Below are 21,643 nucleotides of genomic sequence, written 5' to 3' on the forward strand. Positions count from 1 at the left end.
CCACATGTGCATGCAATTTGCACATAAGAATATAATGGCTTACATCTACAAGGTGCAACTTTTTTTTAAAACATGATACATAGTCATACGCTTGTATATACTCACTCACAGCCTTACACGTACTTATCCTTATAAACATATCCAAGAGACTAAATTGACATATCTTGAAATTGATGAAGTCATCACAAACTTCTTGTTGTGTCAAAGGACATTTTGTCTACCATAGAAAAAGATAATTAGCTACACATGTAAGTTAAAAGGTGCAACTAAACAATACATACACCAATGTATAAAGCAAATGCACACTACCTACTCACATTTTATGTACGTACTACTTCATCTATCCTCAATATTTAAACATGACACTATAGTTTTGTCCTAACTCAAAGTATAGAGAATATTATCAACATTTCTCTATAAAAATATATTTTATGGTGAATCTAGTAATACTTATTTGATAATACAAATGTTGGTGTTTTTATAAACATAATTAAATTTAGGATAGTTTGATTTAAGACAAAACTAGAATGTCATGTTTTTTACATGCGTGGGAGTACTAAATGTATCAAAATCCTCCACAACATAACCTAAACAAACAATTTCAACCGACCTTCTTCGAGCACACATCTTTGCTCACTAATTAGTGACTCATGCAATTTGCAAACAAAATGCCTAACAAGGTGCAATTTAGCAATATATATACACCAAAGTATAACTTCGCCTACTCACGCATCAATTTTGTATTGCAAGCTTGTATACAACAGCAATAACTTCTACAACCTCTCTTTGTGAAGAAACACATCATTCAAAATCTTCAAGCACCAAAGTTTATCCCTTTGAGGTTCATGGGCCCGTGCTCCTCCCCCTCCCTCCTCTCAAATGCACCCCAGCCGCCGTCAGTTGCTTGGGTCGAGATCCAGGAGTGCATGCAAGGACTCTTGATATGATCACCCTACGATCTGGTCATCCACCTTTGACAACCTCGATACGAATGTTTTTATTACTTACTTATCTACATACACTGGCAGTGGCAGCAACACAAGCAGATGAGATGTCATCTTGGGTTAGCTAGCTAGAACTTTGCTCCGTTTGAGCTGTTGTTGACCATGTAGCCATCGACCAAGGTCGCCGAGTCCCCCAATCCAAAATCTTGGTAGTCGAGCAGCCAGTCGGTCGCGCCATCCCACGGCAACAACTCCAGACCGGCGGCAATGCTGCTGAACTCATCCACATCGACACTGCCAGTGAAGTTGAGCCACGGCTCGTCGCCGGTGGGAGGCTCCTCTTCCAAGAGCCACTTCACCAGCGGGTCTTGGTCATGGCCCCTGCCACTGCTGCTGCTGCTGCTGCTTCCGCCGGTGCTCACAGTGTTCATGCTCGATTCCGTAGGGCTGCAACCATAGGGCGGAACGTCCCTCATCGCGACGACGTCGTCGTTCTGCGGGCTCTGCTGCTTGGTCGCCTCGTCGAACTTGGTTGACTGCGAGGTTGTAGCCGGGCTGCTGCTGGTTGTCTTCCGGTCGAGGGGCTCGTGCGTGGCTGGATCGATGCCCATCTTGATCAACTTCTTCTTGATGTGCGTGTTCCAGTGGTTCTTGATCTCGTTGTCAGTCCTACCCGGTAGCTTGGCAGCAATCTTCGACCATCTGCACGAAATCATGCATATAGGAAAGAAAAGTATTACTACTAACTATATGAAATTAAATAACACAGCTAATCGTCTAATCGCCAAGACATGAGTGAGGAGCAGTGCATGTCCGAGTAATAATGAGAGAATCAACAGTTCGAGTATGCTAAATTGCTAATGTGTTGCTAAAACGATAAATAACTTATGTATGCATATTCAAATAGAAATACTATACAACACACATGTATTTTAGTAAAAAAAAAACACACGAATTTTTTCTCTCTGTCCCTCCGTTCTGCTGCTCCGATCCCCCTGCTCCGCAACGCACGCACGCGTCTGCTTGCCCGCACCGTGCCGCTGGCTGGACGAAGCACGCACGCGTCTGCTGGCTGGACGAAGCACGCACGCGTCTGCTATCTGGACAGGTCTCTCCTCCTCCTCCTCTGCCATCTGTGATTTGTCCTTCTATAGAAAAAAATTGTTTCTTGTGATATGTGGATCTGTGATCTTGTGATTTGTGATTGTCTGGAGATGAAAGAAGGCTGGATGTTGGAGGTAGAAGAAGAGTGGAGGCTGTTGGATCTTAATTCTATTGTGCAAAAAAATTCATTCGTTGAAACTGTATAAAACACATGGTTATTGGGTAGTCAGACTCTATTCAAACTAATTAAAGATCATCTAGCTAGTGGCAGATTTGATTGACTATACATTGGCGCTTTTGTTTTTGAAAACATTCACTAGTAAAGAAATGGGTTGTAGTCCTGGTTGGGAACTGGCTTTAGTGCCGGTTTCCCATTGGGAAATCGGCACTACGAATTCGGGACTAAAGGCTAGTAATCGGGACTAAAGGTCCATCCTCAGGAGAAAAATAAATGAAATTGTAGGGAGACCTCTCTTGCGATGTGTGAGATTCGAACCCAGGACCTCTTTCCTCGCGCATAAACTTCTTACCAATTCAGCTGTACACCACATGTGACAGGGTCCTGGACACTCTCCTTTTGAATTGACCTGTGGGGTACCTTTAGTCCTAGGTGGGAGACCTTTAATCCGAGTTGATGACACCAACCGAGACTAAAAGGTTACCCTTTAGTCCCGGTTGGTCTTACCAACCGGGACTAAAGGTTGAAGGATCTTTAGTCCGGGTTGGTAACACCAACCGGGACTAAAGGTCAACCTTTAGTCCGGATTGGTAACACCAACCGAGGCTAAAGGTGGCCTGCTGCGAAAGCGTGCCAGGACAGGGGCCTTTAGTCTCTGTTGGTAGCTCTAACCGGGACTAATTCTTTCTTTACTTCCGGACGTAAAAAATACTGAGACTAAAGCCCAAAATCAAAGCGGATGAAAGGTCATTTCTCCGCTAGTGATATTTAGAAAACAGCGAGTGCCCAATATATTTGCCGATCGTTTTCACAAGCAGCACACTCAATCTATCATGTCAGGGATATTGAAAGTTGAGACTGACCTGTCTCCCCGTGATTTTCTACCCAATATTACCTACCCTCCGTACCAAAATATAATGGATTTAAGTTGTCCTAAGTCAAATATCCTAACAAGTTTATAGAAAAGAACAATAATATTTACATTTATGATATCAAACGTTAGATATATTACGAAATATACTTTCATAATTTATCTTTTTGAAGTTGTAAATGTTAATACTTTTCTCTGCAAACCTGACCAAACTTAGAGTAGTTTGACTTAGCACAAATTCAGATCCATTGTAGTTCAATGAGACGTGTGTGCATGTATTACACTGCTGTGGAAACTACAGTGACTAGTTATACACAGATTCTTTTGCTTATTTATTTATTTATTTTCTTTACAGAAACTTATTCTCTGGCTTCAAGTGCAATATAAAAGGTCACGATCGAGCTTTCAACCTCATCGGTTTCTTAAAGCTATGTTAATGTGTGAGGTAGCAGCCTTTATATATATAGGGTGACAAAACAACATAAGTGGTTGGTAGACAGTGACCTTTACAAGAAAGAAAATTCTAGCTCCTTCCATTTTCCAACGAGGCAAGTGGAACCAAGTGGGATGCTCTGCGATTTCCGAATCCAATGTGTAGGGTTTCTTAGCCACACAAATCAAGGTAGTGGCCAGTGCTCTAGGTTACACATCAAGAAAGTGATATAGGAAATCTATAATGGTTTGGTGACTTGCTATGACTATGGCAGAGCCATACCTATAGAAAAGCTATGAAATCGTTGAAATGATGCACCCTTACAAATCTTGAGCTACAAATTAAAGGGTACCAACTATATGTCCAGGAACTTATGGCAAATAAATTAAAATAATATCTTTAAACTGAAGTATGCACCATCACGAACTGGAAATCTTGAGCTACTATTTCCAAAATTCTAATGTGCAAATTAAATATGACAATTTATTCTAATTGTTATAAGACTCAAGTTATTTTAAGAAAAATGTCTAGCCTAGAACAACCTACTTTATAGGGGTAATATTCTAGATTTTGAACATGAAGTTTTCTCTGTATTACATGCACCACCCATATCCATTTATGCGTCTACAACTTTTTCAAGATATATCTACATCTCAGTTGATATATGGTAGTGATTGAGGACATTATTACCTTTTGCTAAGGTAAGAAACCTACATACTTCATGCATGACCATACCAAGGACCACAAAGAAACATACTCATACTTCGTAATCTCTATATGAAGCTAATGCCATGTGATGTCTTATGTTTCCTCGTACGATGGCAATAGGTCACCCGCATGTTATGCTTCTAAGAAGAGCTTCTATTTTTTTTCAAGATATAAAATCATGCAACCTTTTAGAGCACCATATATAATTTGGCAAGTACTGCAATTAACTTAACAATTTCTAGGCCTGCTAGAAAAATGATCATGTCCTTAATTACAACCATAGATGATGAAACACTCACATGTGTGTGTGTATTCCCTTATATATATATATATATATATATATATATATATATATATATATATATATATATATATATATATATAGGGAGAGGCTATTCAGTAGCCGGCTACAAAATAAGTTATTCTGTAGCCACCTCCATTTACCATAATTTTATACACTAATTTACGATAATGTTAATACATATTTACGATAGTTGGGTTACTATAACACATGAAGATATTTACCGTAACGTTATAATAAACCACTTAGTAAATTAACATAGTAATTATCGTAACTCAAAAGTGGCTACATAATAAGTTATTTTGTAGCCAGCTACAGGATAGTAGTTCTATATATATATATATATATATATATATATATATATATATATATATATATATATATATATATATATATATATATATATATATATATATATTCCCTTCACAAGGGGGATACAAGTGTTATTTATAAAAATAATAAAGGAGAGATATACACTCGCACAAACATATGCAAAAAACAAAAGTTTATAAAGAGCTAAGGAGTACGAGGGAAAGGTACATTAAAGTTGTGCTGCACAAATCACAACTCCAAAAGTATAGTTAATCATTATTTTGCATTTTTCAAAATTAAAAGGCCGGCCTAAAGTATTATTGTCAGTTCTGTACTTAAAGAGAATTCAAAGCATGTTTGCCAGTAGGGTGACAGTATTTACATGGTCATACGTACTCTTCTGTATACTGTCTGAGAACGTGCACGTGGTGCAGTGGTAGGGAAAGCAGAAGTGCAACCTATAGGTTGGGAGGTTTAAAGAGTTAAATGCACCAGGGTCCACGAACTTACCGTGGTGTACCACTTAGGTCCATGAACTAGAAAATGTATTTACGGGTCTCTAACTATTATATGGTGCACTGTAGGTCCATATTGCTTCGTCAGCGTTTTTCTGCTTATGTGACACGCCATCATGGCATGTTTTTTCATCTAACCCTTTACACCTAGGAACAGAACGCGCACCGTCACAACATGACCGGCATGTGCACGACCGCGAGGAAAACATGCTTCACCACCGCACACACATCTCCTGCGCTCCTACTGCTCCTGCCGCCGCCGCTCACGCTCATACCACGCCTGCAGCCGCCACCGCCCAACTCCTACCGCAGCCGCCGCTCCTTCCACACGCTGATGCGCACAACGGATGCGGCGGCCGGCAGAAGAGGCGAGGAGGAAGAGGCCAAGGAGACCGAGGACGTCGTGGCCGCATTGTCGTCCTCTCGCTTTGCGAGGGCAGGGACAGGGCCTGCGCGCGGCCAGCAAGCCAGGACGGTGAAGGCGAGCGCGCGGCGTGCGTTCCGCGAGGACAGGGGTGTCGGCAAGCACAGGGGTGGCCCGCAGCCTGCAAGCGCACTGGCGGCATGCGACCGACAGGCGTATGGGCGGTGCTAGCCACTGGTTGCTGCCGCTGCGCAGCCATGGTGGTGCACCCTCCTCAACCTTGGCAGGGGATGCTGGCGCTCGTACCGTGGGTGCAGAGCGAGTATGGCGGACGGGTGAAGCAGCTGAAATCGGACATCGCGTTCCATATCGGGAAGCAGGAGGCGGAGCTCACCCTGCGGGTCAACAGCGCCGCCTTCTACGGTCACCTGCACCAGCTGAAAAGCCTGATCCTAAAAACACCGACTACGATGGCCGCTTCCCTCTGGTACGAGCAAAATGGCTCTTGTCAATTCAATCTGTCATCGGCAGGCAGTAAACTGAGATCAGCTCAAACTCAAGTTTAAATCCCCGTTCTCACCCCAAAAAAAAACTCTACTCCTTGTGCTATTTTCAGTAAAAAAAAAACGTGGTCTTCACCTTCACGTGCTCGCATCCATCCCGAGCTAGGAAGCATCATCTCAAGTTGGAAAACCTTGTTTTTTCGTACTACTTGTGACTATGCATGCTTTGTATCGTCAAAGAGCAACCAAACGATTCCAGTCCTGTCCGGCTGTGTTTCACGCTTTGACAATGATACCACGTGCATGCATGGGCCCTACTCCTCTGAATTTGAAACTTGGTGATAGATACATTTGGAGAAATTCTTATGATGGCTTTACCAATCAGTACGTGGACAGTATAGTTCCTTTGGTTATCGTGTGTTGACAAGCAACTAACGCACGTTCAAGAGTCCACCAGGGTTTTGGTTATTTCTTCACAATGATAAGGGGCATGCGTACGATTCTGGTCACAGCTGGTCAATACAATATATCGATCTAGTTTTTTTTTTTTTTACTTTGTTTATTTACGTGCGGAGGACGACAGATCTGCTGTACGTAGTTGTCGTCGTACGTGGACACGTGGTGGAAAAAAGGAGGCTGCCGCGTTTTACTACCTACGCGTACGTATGCCTTACGTATGATCCTGTCATGCGCATGTAGTATTTTGCAAGCTTATATATATTCTGCTCACGTAAGCTGCCAGTTCGTTGTCAAGTTATTTGGAGTGGTTGCATGTAATATTTGCTAGCTTATATATATTCTGCTCACGTAAGCTGCCAGTTCGTTGTCAAGTTATTTGGAGTGGTTGCATGTAATATTTGCTAGCTTATATATATTCTGCTCACGTAAGCTGCCAGTTCGTTGTCAAGTTATTTGGAGTGGTTTGCGCGCGACCAAACACAAAAACAATACATGCAAATGAAGTGAAGTACTACCTAGACAGATACTGTACGTGTTTCTTGTACCTAGCTTGATTGATTGTCATATATGTAGTACATAATAAAATATAATACGGTGCACGGCTAAATAATTCTGTATGAGAACTGTTCTCCGTAGCAATGGAACCATATGCACTAGCTACGCCGCATATACTATAGACGAATGCAGGCATATGCATGGCGTGGACAGAATGAAGGATGGACGGATGCGCATGCATCGATATGATCACGACGTACCTGTTGCCGAGCTTCGCGTGGACGTCGATGACGACCTGCTCCTCGGCGTCCGTGAGGAGCCCGCGCTTGAGGTCCGGGCGGAGGTAGTTGGTCCAGCGCAGGCGGCAGCTCTTGCCGCAGCGCAGCAGGCCCGCGAGCTTGGGCACCGCGCGCCAGCAGCAATGGCCGTTGGTCAGGATGAAGTTGATGAGCTTGCGGTCCTCCTCCGCCGTCCACGGCCCCCGCTTCACCCCCAGCTTGTCGCAGCACGGCTGCCGACCCATCCCAACCTGTATGTATATATACTCGGCCGCGCGCGGAGCTGGGCTTCGCTCGCGTGACCACCGCCGACCGAGCACGTCCGGCAAGAGACCGAGCGAGCAGCAGCCCACGGGCGACCTGTTAAAAAGGTCTCAGCCTCTCAGGTGGCAGGCAGACGGGCTACCAATCTCTCTCGAGGTCGCGGCTAATAAGGTCTCAGCCTCTCAGGTGGCAGGCAGACGGGCTAACCAAGCCTCGTCAAGGAAAAGGGCCGGAGTGACAAGCGCCTGGCAACTGCTGCGGGGAGTGAGCGTGCGGGGGCGGCTTTTTATACTGGTCCTCGTAGCCTTTTCCTTTCATTATCTGCGGCGACGGCGACGGAGCACAGCGGCACAAGGGAAAAAGGGGGGCAGGCCGTGCCCACACACGGCCGGGGTTAGTACGTACTTGCTCGGTCTCTCTCTCGCTACCTCCTACGGTCCTACCTGCCCTTGCAATGCACTAGACAGGTAATACTAACAAACTTTGCCCTTGGATGATAACTTAGCCTTTAGATCAAGCATTAAAAGACGCTACCAACGTTTTCCAAACACGTCATGAATTGTTCTGCGACTTTTAAATCCAGCCTTATAGCTTGCTTGTGTTGTGTGCGCGCATGGAGAATCCTTGAACACACCAGTTATAGGGCCTGCTAGTGCTATGCAGGAACGAACTCCCAAGCAAGCTGATGGTTCACAAGAAACAGTCCGATTCACACAAATGGGTTGACGTTTTTTTTTTAAAAAAAAAAGTATCTGCAATCTGAATGAAGGCTCAGATTTCAATCTCTACGTGCAACTGCTATATATGACCTGTATGGATACCCCCACAGAATCCTACGGGAACCGATGAACTATTCCTTTGTGAAAAAGTTCAGTAAAATTGACGGGTTCCAACCAAACGCTTTAGCTTTTTGTTTGCCCTGTTCTGCAGGGTAACTGAAGTTGTGGCACAAGTTTCTGCAGGTGCAGCAGGGGGGTAGCATCAGGTACGCGCCCCACCATGCACGATCAAAAGCTACAGTTTGGTGTGCCAGAGGGCTTTGCCACTTCCCCGTTTCCCACGGGGACGGGACGGGGGCTACTTCAGTTGCGTCCTTACGCAAGGATTGCATCAACCATTCCGTCAGCCGGCCGCAAAACCACCTCGCGCCGGACACACGGCACGATGAGTCCCTGTCCCCGTCCCCGTCCCCGGCAGTGTGGGGGGCGCCATGCGCCCGTGCAGGTGCGCACACGCCTGCAGCCGGCCCCAGACGCCACCATGCCTTTGAGCACAAGGTGCTTAACCCATCCCGGCCCCGGCCCCCCTCTCAGCTTCCCATACGCTCACCCATCGTCTGCCGTAAAGAGAAATCTATCGGACGAGAGCACCGGCGGCGACTCCGTCAGTGCATGGCGGGGCTCACTCATGACTCACCTTCGATCGGTCGCCTGCCGACGACCGGTGAACCTTTGGCCCGATCGACGTCGGCACGAGCTCTGCCGCCTGCTTTCCTCCTCCCTAGGCGTAAGCCTAACTTTATTTGCCCGATCGACGTGACGACTGACAAGGGAAGGAACGAAGAAACATGAGTTAGACAGGGCCTCATGTCAGCCATACCGTCGGTCGCCTTGCACCCATCTGTAGTTACTAATTGACTTGCTGTAACCGGCAAGCCAGCCAACCAAGCTTGGACACCCGTTGTTCCTGTGTCAAGTCAATATGTCCAGAATCAACATAAGATTGGACGGAATGGTGGTTAAAACTTAATTATACGATCAGATATGGGAGACTGTAGGGAACTATTCAGTTTCACTGTCAGCTATGATGCTCCATTGACGCATGAACAAGATTATGACTCACAGCACCAGAGCTAGCTTGAGAAATACCGGTGCTCCTAGACCGTCAAAACTAATTAACAGAGCCACAGCTAGTACCACCGCCTAGTTACAAATGTGCAGGGATCCAGCTTGTTGTTATAATCATGCTCAATGAGGAACTAAGAAATGAAACTCCTTGTATAGTTGTATCAAAAGAGTCTAGGACCACCGTTTTTGTATCAATGTTCAATGCATAGAAACAGAGAAGCAGTTAGAACCCACTCCTGGATAGACTAATGGGCTTGTCATGTCAACTAGGATTGGGAATGGGCTAAAATAGTGGTAGGTCGGCAATTCTACTTTGTGCCTATGTTGTACTAGCTTCTATATATAAGCTGGAAGCTGTGAGGAAACATAAAAAGAACAGGGTCACATATCAGCCACACTGTCGATTACCTTCCTCAGACCTGTAGTTACTATAATTGACATCCTGTAATCCTTGAGCCAACCACACTACCACAGGCCAGCTGGCCATGCCTCTGCTTATCTGCCAAGAAGATGGTGAAAGGTTCAGGAGGTAGTAGCAGGAAGATTGTATTGAACAATATAAGTACCTTTTCAGACAAGCTATTCCACCAAGTCAAGGACATCAGTCTAAGGAAAGGTCTGTGATGAATTCAAGAGACCATTCATTGTAATGCAACTCACGATTTGTTAGCATGCAGGTTCATGAACTTCAAAAGCATTTATCAACAATTTCCCACTGAAAGAAACTCCTACTTAATGGCCCAACATAAATTTTAGGAGGGAAGGTGGGGAAAATCTAACTGATGACCAGAAACACAGTCAGCAACGATATAGATGTCTGCAGATATATGACTCATTCTTCTAAGTTCTAACAAGGGGATGAATTGATCGTGTTCTGTAACAAAAGAAAAAAAAAAACTCAATCAGTGTTATGTGCTTTGGAAAATTTAGATGAGAAGGCACTCAAGACATCCTTGGCATGAAACGTGTTGATTTTTTATTGATGTGATTCAAGCTCTGGACGAATCTGCAGCTATATCTTGGTGAATTACATAAGTTAGAAATCTTGAGCAAGCTGCAAGAAAAATGTAATACAGTACACTAGATGCAGAGCTAATTGATTGCATGAGCACCATATCCTTGTTAGTGGTTCTGCCCATCCTTACCAACACTATCTAATGCAGTAGAGATGCATTTCAAGTGCAGACAGATCTACCAATAGATATAGTATGAGCCAAAGCCTAACAAGGTTTATATTGCTTATTCATTCATTTGTCTATCTACCAGAGGACTTTCTAAAATCATGACATCCTTTTATAAGTTATGGACTTTCAGAACATACAAATGATGGTAAGTCAATGGGCATTTGCCATCTGTATGAAATGGAGTAATCATCCTCAAGATCATTGTTGAAGTTATATAACAGGGCCAGGACGAATGTTGAAAACCTGCATTCCCATTGATAAAAAGGCTTGCTTGCTATTTGCATAGACTGCCATTTCAGAGATTTTTGGTTGATACTTCATAGAACTAATCATCGCACCAGAACATTAAATAGTCTTATTGTGCCATTTCTTATGGGGGCTTGGTCCTGCGAGCAGCATGGATGGTGTCATTCATTCCATCATACTAGTTCATTCCTGAAAATGTATACTATTGGCCTTTTACATAGGGTAAACTTGGATATGTCAAATAGTTAAGATCAATGAATAATGCTTAAAAACATCCATGTCAAATAGAGAGATTCTTAAACATTATTTCCAGTACTCAGGGATAGCTGCTAAAGTCATGATAGCATAGCTATACCATCTTTAAATGGTAACATAAGCAAACTGCGAGTCGCAAAGCGATCGAGGTACCCTTTTAAATATCTTATGGCATAACTACAACATCACAATGCAAACTAGCAAAGGTCCATGAGCACACAATATGATCAGCCAGTACATGAAAATCAGAAGGTGGAAATCTGATTACGTTTTCCGCTTTGTGTGTGTGATTGGACCAGAAAATAAATACACCAGCTTAACAAAAACAAAATGAAAAGGGTAACTTAATTTTTCAGTACTGATGGCACTAAAAATGAGATTATTCTAGGTGGTAGGTCGATTCCATCCTGTCTGACTTGTACTACAAGATTCAAAGACCAAGACAAGAAATGTATGTTTACTGTTTGATTCCTTGAAGCCCCACATCTATGTCAATTGCATATAATAATGCCAATAAGCAACCAATAATGTTATCTTATTTCATTGGTCACACCACAAGAATTGTACTAGATCACACAGGTGTCATCATGTAACCAATGTTGCAAGATACTCCCTCTATTGCAAAATGTAGACCGTTTTAGTTTTGTCATGCTTATAGAAAAATGCACCAATATCTACGATACAAAATTAGTTTGGTTAAATCCAGATGGAATATGTATTGATAATGCATTTATTTGGTATTGTAGATGTTAATGTATTTTTCTATAAACCTGGTCAAAGCTAGAGAAGTTTGACTTAGAACAAAATTACATTTTGGAACGACAGGAGCATAAACTCATATAAGCTACCGACTAGAAAGTTCTGGGACCCTCATATGTAAATGGTATTGTGGAGCTCGAAAATGATAGGAAACATCTCATAATGCCTATCACTATCTATTGTTTCCGCTCTTACCGACAAGCGTAACAAGATTACAGTGAGAGGTTTATAGCTATGCCACGACTTTTTCAAAAGTTTGAAGTTAACATCGAACCTAATGGTTCCAGCCCATTCTGTGGAGATGACTACCTTTTGAAAAGACCACCAGATTAGAAATTTTGGACGAATGTAATTGTCCAGCGTATCCATCGTCAAATTCTATCAGCTAAATTCAATGAAGAACAACCTGGATTACCAACCTTCCAGCTAGAAACCATATAGCCCAATGCGATTAGATAACGAGAATATGAGAGCATATTTGATTATGTAGGATAAGTAAACCAATATTGATTCCCTTTCAGTAGCTTATGTGCATCTTCCTCAGTAAGGCACCCCCAAACTTAATCACAGTACTTGACTAGATTGACAGAAAATGTCGATTAGTAAAACAATATGTGATAAACACGTTAAACTTACGGGATCATTAGATGTAGATCTCGGGGTGCTGACTTGACTAGAATAGGATAAACATGTCCTAGAACATGGACTACGAGATCCAAGAGGGAGAGGAGAGCAGAGGTACCGACCATCGGAAGGCTTGGTGGAGCTGGAACCGTCCATCGCGTCGGTAGAGAGGACGGTGAAGAGGTGGCGCTCCAGTGGTGGTGTAGCTGTGAAGTGGTCCAACAGCGACGGCGTCCCAGTGATGGTGCTTCCCGTCGCTGGTTGTGCCCCTCACTAGATCAGGTTAGGTTTTGTCGGTGGGTGTGGCGGCTCACGGTGAATCTGAAAGTGCAATCAAGTCCTAATTATGGGTTTTGGTGATAATGACCACACAATTAGAGAACTAATGAGATTTATCGAGATGACAAGTAGGGAATTTATATTCGAGGATGCTACACGAAACGGAGGAGCCCCCAATTACAAATGTTGATGGCTTCAAACTCAAATGAGGTTTAAATTCTTTTATATTTTGAATTTGATTATAGGAAAAGCCGTACTATAAAGGGGGACACAATGCTTAAGCTAACATGTGCTACCAAGTGCTCAAACATACACATGCATCCTCAGATTCATAGCCAAGACAGCCTAAACTTCACTCTTACCCTTGATGTCTTGACTGGTGCGGCACTGCCGCACTTGAAGAGAGGCACTGCCGCAGTGCGGCACTGCCGTGACTTAAGTGACCGTTGGGGCTAAGGGGGTATTTATATCCATCCTCTTCCTCCCCAACGACAATCTTCTTCCTTCTGCCCATTCCAGCTCGTCTAAAACAGAAAAGGAGCTCTCTCTCTCCCTCCATTTGTGACCTTGAGCCCTCAAGCAAATCCATTGAGTTTCCAATCAATCCTTGAAAGAAAAGGGTCCAAAACTCGATTAGAGAGTAGCTCCATTGATTCCTCAACTCAAAATAGCACTTGGTTCACGTTTTGGCTGACGACTATGTTTGTTACTCTTGGAGCTTGTCTCCTAGCCGGCTAGAGCGTCGTCCATGGAGCTTGCCAACTTGTGTGGCAGCCCTGAAAGGTTTGTAACCATCTCTTGAAGCTAGTAAATTCACCCATCATCTCAAGAGTTAAGTCTCTTGACTTGAGAACAAAGAAGGATTGGAAAGCCCTAAGCCTTAGTGGCTAACCTCAACAACATGGAGATAGGTAAGCTTTGGTGGCGAGCCGAACCACGGGATAAATCATTGTGTCACTTGTGTTTGATTTACATTACTTGCATTTCATATTGTTGGTTGAGGTGATTTCTAGGGTTTCTAGTCGATCTACTTGTGTGTGGTGTTCCTACAACTTCTATCTCTTGATCTGTGACTATTATATCTACAGTAGGCTGATAAATTTCTTCAATCTAAGTTTTCGTTCACTGATTTTGAACTGTAACTCGAAGTTGTCTGCAGGTGTGGCAGTGCCGCTGTTCTGGTCCGACAGTGCCGCCCTCTAGAGCGGCAGTGCCGCAGGATGAATTTGATAAAAGTTTGAGTGTTTGTTTTGATAGGCCTATTCACCCCCCTCTAGGCCAACCAGAGATTCTACAAGTGGTATCAGATAAGGTTACCTCATATACGCTTTACCGCGTGAGGTATAGAGCCCGGAGGAGGAACTAGCAGCGAGCGCATCGACAGCAAGCAACACCACACTACCACATCTTGAGGCTACCGATGCCGAAAGAGCTCTCAATGAAAATGAGAGAAGAAGGAAGAAGGCAAGAAAGCTAAAAAAGAGAAGCAAGAGAGAAGAAGGAGGAACAGCGGTTAGAGGACAAAAAACAAAGAAAAAAAGAAAGAAGGTTCAAGCGAGAAGCAAGAAGAGAAGCTAGGAAGAAGAAGGAAGAAGAAAAGAAGGCAACAAGTACATTATCAAGCATATCAAGTAGTTTCGAAGATGGAGATGATGATGAGTCATACCAAGTGTCGAAGGGGAATAAGAAGGAGAAGAAAGAAAAGGGCAAGGACGACAACAACAAATATGCCGCCGTATCCTTTAACTATTCTTCTATTCCTATGACTAACCATGATCGAAGGTCTTTCATCAATGTGTCCGCGGGCAAGTTACCTCATTTCAATGGGACTAACTTTGCCAAGTGGAAGCACTTGATGAGAGCCTATCTTATAGGTCTTCACCCCGGCATTTGTGAGATTGTTTGCAATAGATTTGAGCCACCGGTTGATCCCAAGAACCTAACACTAGAAGAGATGAGAATCATTCACCTCAATGGTCAAGCCACAAGTGTGTTGCTTAGTGCCTTGGATGGTGATGAGTACAATAGAGTAATTGGAGTTAATGTTGCCAAGCAAATATGGGACACTTTGCATCTAACACATGAAGGGGTTGACAAAGTGAGAAAGACAAGAATTGACTTGTTAATGTCAAAGCTCAACTGGTTTGTAATGACAATGATGGCAAGATTAGAGGCTATGCTTGTGATGAGATAGATGATCACAAAGTTGTCAAGATTATGTTGGAAGCTTATTAACCTAGAAATAAGACCATAGTCACTCTAATCAGAGACAAAAAGAAGTTTGAGTACTTCACACCAAAAAATGTACTTGGAAGGATCTTGACCTTTGACATGCAAAGAGAAGAAGTAAATGAGAGTAAGAAACTTGGAGAATTGCAAGTAAAGTTAGAGGACATCAAAATCAAAGATGTAGCTCTCAAGGCCAACAAAGCAAGCAAGCAAGGCTCTACAAGCAAGTACAAGATCAACCAACAAGCTTCAACTAGCAAGCTCAAAGCAATCAAGCAAGTTCAAGAAAGAGTAGAGACTACATCATCTTTAAGTGAAAGTGAAAATGATGATGATAAATATGAAAAGGTTGATGATGTTGCTCTTTTTATGAAGATGTTTCACAAGGGGCTAAAGAAGCAAGGTTACAAGGTAGTGAAGAGAAACTTTCCAAACAAGAAAAAGAGGGCATGCTACAATTGTGGTAGCACCGATCACTTCATTGCCAAGTGTCCATATGAGATCACGGACAACAAATACAAGAAGGACAAGAAAGAGTAGAAGGCCGACCATAGAAAGAGCAAGAAGTACATGGGAGAGGCTCATATTGGACATAAATGGGACTCAACTAGAGAGAGCACAAATAAGGAGGATGAGAAGGTTGCAACTATTGCTATTCACAAGTCATCCCCTACACCAAGGCTCTTCAACGACATGTCTGACGATGACTACTACTCTCCTCACATTTGTCTCATGGCAAAGGGTGAGAAGGTAAAATCCAAATCATAGGCCAAATCTCCTCCACCTCCTAGTGATATCTCTAGTAGTGATATTAGTGATAGCTCTAGTGATGAAGAAATAAATATGATAACTAAAAATTTGGATGGAAAGACCAAATTATTCATCACTAAGCTAATGGAGGATCTAGAGAGTATCAAAGCTGAGCTAGAATCTAGAGAAGAGACCCTTATCCAACAAGAGGATCTCTACATTGCTAGCAAAGAAGCTCTTGCATTAGAGAGAAGTGAGGTGGAAGCCTTACGCAAGGCTTTGGCCAAAGAGCAATAGGACCATGCTATTACAAAGAAAGCAAATAAAGCTCTTAAGAAAAAGTATTGTGACTTGGATGAAAAGCACAAAGAACTTAAGATGCAATATGGCATTGTTTGGGATAGCAACTCACATCTCCCTAAGGTAAAGGAAACCTCTACTCCCTCCACTAGTCAAGGTTGTGGAAAATGTTTTAATCTTGATTTGAATGCCTATTCCATTAACCTTGCAAACATGGAGGCTATGAGAATGGAGATTGCTAGGCTCAATGAAACCATTGAAAAAGGATGGATGGGTGAGACCCAATCAAATGACAAGAAAGTTGATGAATCAAAAGGGCCACAATTCCAGCAAGGAAGGCATCCCTTAATCAAGCATGGGCTCGGCCACACAAAAGAAGCCAAGACAAATAGAAAAAGGATAGTGAATGGCTTTGAGTGTGTGCAGTTTGAGAGGAAGGGCAAAATTGGTACAGATCAGCCTACATAGACCGTGGCAGTACAGCGTCCCAGAGCGGCAGTGCCGCAGTGAAGGGCGGCAGTGCCGCGCCTCACAAAAATGGGAAGGCTACAAATTCTGCTCCTAATCAAACTAAGCCCAAGAAGAAGGTGTATCAGCAGAAATAGGTTTTCCAGAAGCCTAAAGAATCATTGTGGGCCACCAAGAACAAGTATGCCTATCAACAAAAGACTTATGCACCTCGACAAAGCTTGACATCATGCTTTGTTTTGAAGAACAACAGTAGTGAGAAAGTGGTTGCAAAATATGTTAGAAAGAAAACCAACATATATAGTACTACTTCTATTTGGGTTCCTAAGATTCTTGTGACTAATATGCAAGGCCCCAAGTCAAATTGGGGACCTCAATCTAGCGACTAAACTTGTTTTGTAGTCATACTCCTCCGGTGGATTAAGTTGGGTGCTTGATAGTGGATGTACAAATCATATGACCGGAAAAAGGAGTATGTTCTCATCATATTCCCCTATGACACACTCAAATAAAAACGTTGTCTTTGGAGACAATTTAAAGAGGGGTGTGATTGGTCTCGGTAAAGTTGCTATAAGTCTTGAGCATTCAATTACAAATGTATTACATGTTGATTCGTTGAGTTACAATTTGTTGTTCGTTTCTCAATTGTGTGAGATGGACTATAATTGTCTATTTACGGATAAGGGCGTGAAAGTCTTTAGAATGGAGGATTCCTCTATTGTCTTTACGGGTCAATTAAAGAACAAGCTTTACTTAGTTGATTTCAACAAAAATAAAGCTAAGCTTAAGACTTATTTAGTGGCAAAATCTAGCATGGGTTGACTTTGACAACGCCGACTAGCCCATATTGGGATAAGAAACTTGGCCAAACTTCAAAAAGATAAACACATCCTTGGACTAACAAATGTTCACTTTGAGAAAGATAGGATTTGTAGCGCTTGTTAAGCCAGAAAGCAAGTTGGCGTACCTCACCCACCAAAGAGCATCATGACCACCAAGCAACCATTGGAGCTAATACATATGGATCTCTTTAGACCAGTTGCCTACCTAAGTATCAGGGGTAATAAATATGGTCTTGTTATTGTTGATGACTATTCTTGTTTCACTTGGGTATTTTTCTTGCATGACAAGTGCCATGTTCAAGAGAAGGTGAAGATATTTGTTAGAAGAGCTCAAAAGGAGTTCGATCTTCCCATCAAAAAAGTGAGAAGTGACAGTAGGACCGAATTCAAAAATACTCTAGTTGAGGACTTTCTTAATAAAGAGGGCATCAAGCATGAGTTTTCAACTCCATACACCCCTCAACAAAATGGTGTATTAGAGAGAAAGAACCGTACACTCATTGGCATGGCAAGGACAATGCTAGATGAGTACAAAACGTCGGACATCTTTTGGTGTGACGCCGTCAACACTGCTTGCCATGCCATCAACTGCCTCTACCTACACAAAAAGTTGAAGAAAACTTCATATGAGCTTCTAACCGGTAACAAGCCTAAGGTGTCTTACTTTAAAGTGTTTGGGTGCAAGTGTTTCATACTTAACAAAAAACCCAAAACCTATAAGTTTGCACCTAAAGTTGATGAAGGTTTTCTTCTTGGTTATGGATCAATTGAACATGCCTAGCGTGTCTTCAACAAAACCTCCGGGAGAGTTGAGATTATGGTAGATGTGACATTTGATCAATCTAATGGCTCTCAAGTGTAGCAAGTTGATTCAAGTGTTGTAGAAAAGGAGGATCCAACATGTGAAGCAATCAAGCAATTAGCTATTGGTGATATTAGACCACAAGGAAATGAAGTCACTGAAGTGGTGGTTCTCAAGTTGCTGCTGCACCTATTTCCGCTGATGTACTTGATGCTACACTACAGCAAACACCTGCTACAACTCCTGCATGCGGCAGTGCTGCACCTACACAGTCATCAGCAGCTGATTCGACTCTAGCTCATGGACAAAACCTAGAACCCATATTTAAGCGAGATGATGATGAAGATACAAACGATGAACAAGAGGCTATTGTGCATCCAAGGCCAAGGCAAACGATTCAACGGGATCATCCTGTTGACAACATCCTTGGGAGTCTTCGAAAGGGGGTAACAACTCGTTCACATTTAACAAACTTTTGCCAATTTTACTCGTTTATTTTCTCTTTGGAGCCTCTTAAGGTAGAACAAGCACTTGGAGACCCATATTGGGTGATGGCAATGCAAGAAGAGCTCAACAACTTCAAAAGAAACCAAGTGTGGACTTTGGTGGAGCGACCCAATACCAATGTCATTGGCACCAAGTTGGTCTTCCGCAACTAGCAAGATGAGAATAGAGTGGTGACAAGGAACAAGGCAAGGTTGGTTGCTCAAGGTTTCACTTAAGTAGAGGGCTTGGACTTTGAAGAAACATATGCACCGGTGGCAAGACTTGAAGCAATTCGAACGCTTCTAGCCTATGCCGCTCATCATGACTTGAAGCTATATCAAATGAATGTGAAGAGTGCATTTCTTAATGGCCCTATTCAAGAACTTGTATATGTTGAGCAACCACCGGGCTCTGAAGATCACAAGTTTCCCAACCATGTCTGTAAACTCCAAAAGGCGCTCTATGGGCTTAAGCAAGCACCAAAAGCATGGTATGAATGTGTCAGGTACCACAAGAAGGGGTCCCCTAAGCAAAAACCAAAAAAATCGCTTAGACCCCGTCAGAATGAAAGCCAAGAGACAACTATTGGCTAACCCCCGGCCTTGTTCGAGGCCACCGACTCTTCGCCTTGCTCGAGGCCTCGCACGAAAGGCCTTGGAAGGCCTACCGAATCTCCCCAACAGAGCTCGCGTCTAATTAATGCGACCAACCACTCCCGCGACATCAGACGGACGACGGCTCAACACAGCAGAGCAGCCGACGAGACAGGAAGTCGTATCAGCACCATAATGTCTAGGACAGGACAGGGCAGGGGTTACCGGCCGCTGTGCTTGGTACTATGCCCACGACCGGCGCCCGTACTGCACTATGCTACCTAACCCCTACTCCAAGAACAACGCGGCATGCGGAGGCAAGTCTGAGTTACTATAGCCTCGGAATCAGTGTACAGGACCAACTGCTCCCTCCATGCCTCTGCAATCTACTTCAGGGTCTCGGCAACCTCGGGATTCGCGCCCGCCAAGCCCCGCACGATGGCTTGGCCTTGGCACCAACTAAGTCTCGGCTCTTCACGCGGTCAACACACAGCGACCAGCACGTCGCCCGCCAGGCCCTGCGTCAAGCTATCACTGGAGCTCCCACGTCACACAGGATCAGATGTGACCGACGCATTGCTCCAGCACTTCAAAGGCAGAACCACTCCATCAACCATGCCGCTGTAGTAACAGGCTATAGGGCTCGGACATGCCACCTCTGTTCGCACGACGCCACGTAGCTAACACATGTATCACCTCTGTCCCCCCCTTCAACTATAAAAAGGAGGGACCGGGGCCGTTTCTAAAAAAGACCCAAGCGCACGAGATAGACGAACACGTATAGGAAGAGGATAGACTGACTCTCTCGCTCGCACACACTCAGGCATAAACGAGTTCATGAGGTAGATGAACACACGCTCGACACCCTGTAATGCGCACGCTTCCCCGCTGCCTGAGATCAATATCTCAAGCAATCCATGTCGCTCCACGCAGAGACCTGGGACTAGCTCCCTCTCTCGTCCTGCTTGTAACCCCCTACTACGAGCATTTTGGTGCAAGGAATACAAGACCGATCTCTTAGACTAGACGTAGGGCACCTATTGCCCGAACCAGTATAAACCTTATGTCTCTTTGCATCACCATCCGGGATTAGGGACACACAGTATATTTTTATTAGTTGGTTGAGGGCCCACCTGTCCAAAACACCGATAGTTGGCGTGCCAGGTAGGAGCCTACTGCGTGTCATCTTCATCATCCTGACAAGTTCCGGATGACAGACCCCGTACGACCACTGTGTCTCAGCACGATAATCTGGTTCGGAAGCCTAGAGTTCATGTCTCTAGGACATGAGTACGATATGGTACTCCTCTCATCCAGAGTCCTGCTGACCGTCGACGACGTCACGCCCCAGCAGCCCAGGCGCAGACGGCGCCTGGGTGGCCGCTCTCGTCGTGCTCGCCAAGCGTGGCACGGGCAAGACCACCCCAACACCACGCAAGCTCAGGGCAACGCGCCACGCTCCACCGGTATTCCACGGCCAGCTGTTGGCACAAGGTCCCTGGTTGGGGACCTGTCTAGCCTGAGCCTAGACAAGGGAAAGACACCGGTGGCATGTGGCAACGCCCCATCATCAAGCTCTGCCCCGCCACCTCCTGAGGAATCGACTTCGGTGGAGCAAAGCCTAGCGATGGCACCATCCCCGTACCCCTTCAGGTTGAGAAATGCTTCCGCCACCTATGCTTCTGCCTATGTTTCTGCTCACGCAGAGCCCTCAGGACGCCACCAACGCTTCGCCCTCAACTTCGGCACCATGACTTCGACTCATACCCATGCTGACTCCTCGGAGGAGGACGAGGCGTGGGCCGGAGCGGACTTCTCTGGACTTCGCGGCCCTGAAGCCATGCACCGCTTCCTAGCCGCAAGCGACTACTGCTTTGGCTACTCCGACTCTGACGACGAAGGCACTTACGATCCCACTCGTGAGTGCTTCCACGTCGGACTCGGGATGCCGAGCACAGGCGATGAGGACGAGGGGGCAGGCAACCGTTCCCCGCTTCGCCAGGGAGCAGGTGATGCCACACCTTCACGCGTTGTCCCACCGGCAGCGCGGAACAAGAACCTTGCCCCCGGACAACTTCGACGCCCGGACCTGGAGCAGCTCCGTGAGCTTCAGGTCAAGGTCGAACAAGATCGACTCCTTCTGCAGCAGCTCTGAGACACTCTCGAGCAGGAGCAGCAAGGTCGCGGTGATGGCGGAGGAGCCCGACGAAGGGCCCGCGACGTCCACCACCGCATCAACGACGACGAAGG

General features: G+C 44.5%; 1 protein-coding gene across 1 annotated transcript; it reads right to left on the minus strand.

Moving 5' to 3' along the window:
• Positions 1-972: 972 nt before the first annotated feature.
• On the minus strand, positions 973-7,979 carry LOC136542191 (MYB-like transcription factor ODO1). Its single transcript, XM_066534514.1, has 2 exons — positions 7,448-7,979; positions 973-1,646 (listed from the first exon to the last, which is right to left on the minus strand). The coding sequence occupies exons 1-2, from the start codon at positions 7,708-7,710 to the stop codon at positions 1,073-1,075; spliced, it is 837 nt and encodes a 278-aa protein (XP_066390611.1). The 5' UTR covers positions 7,711-7,979; the 3' UTR covers positions 973-1,072.
• Between the last annotated feature and the right edge of the window lie 13,664 nt (positions 7,980-21,643).

This window comes from Miscanthus floridulus, chromosome 3 (genome assembly GCF_019320115.1).
Source record: "Miscanthus floridulus cultivar M001 chromosome 3, ASM1932011v1, whole genome shotgun sequence".
NCBI classification, from domain to species: Eukaryota; Viridiplantae; Streptophyta; class Magnoliopsida; order Poales; family Poaceae; genus Miscanthus; species Miscanthus floridulus.

What these genes read in the sequence shown, in the direction of transcription:
- LOC136542191 (XM_066534514.1), bottom strand. Translation starts at nt 7,710, where the DNA reads ATGGGTCGGCAGCCGTGCTGCGACAAGCTGGGGGTGAAGCGGGGGCCG. An exon ending in CACGCGAAGCTCGGCAACAG is followed by an intron (nt 1,647 to 7,447) that starts GTACGTCGTGAT and finishes GATTTCGTGCAG; the next exon opens with ATGGTCGAAGATTGCTGCCA.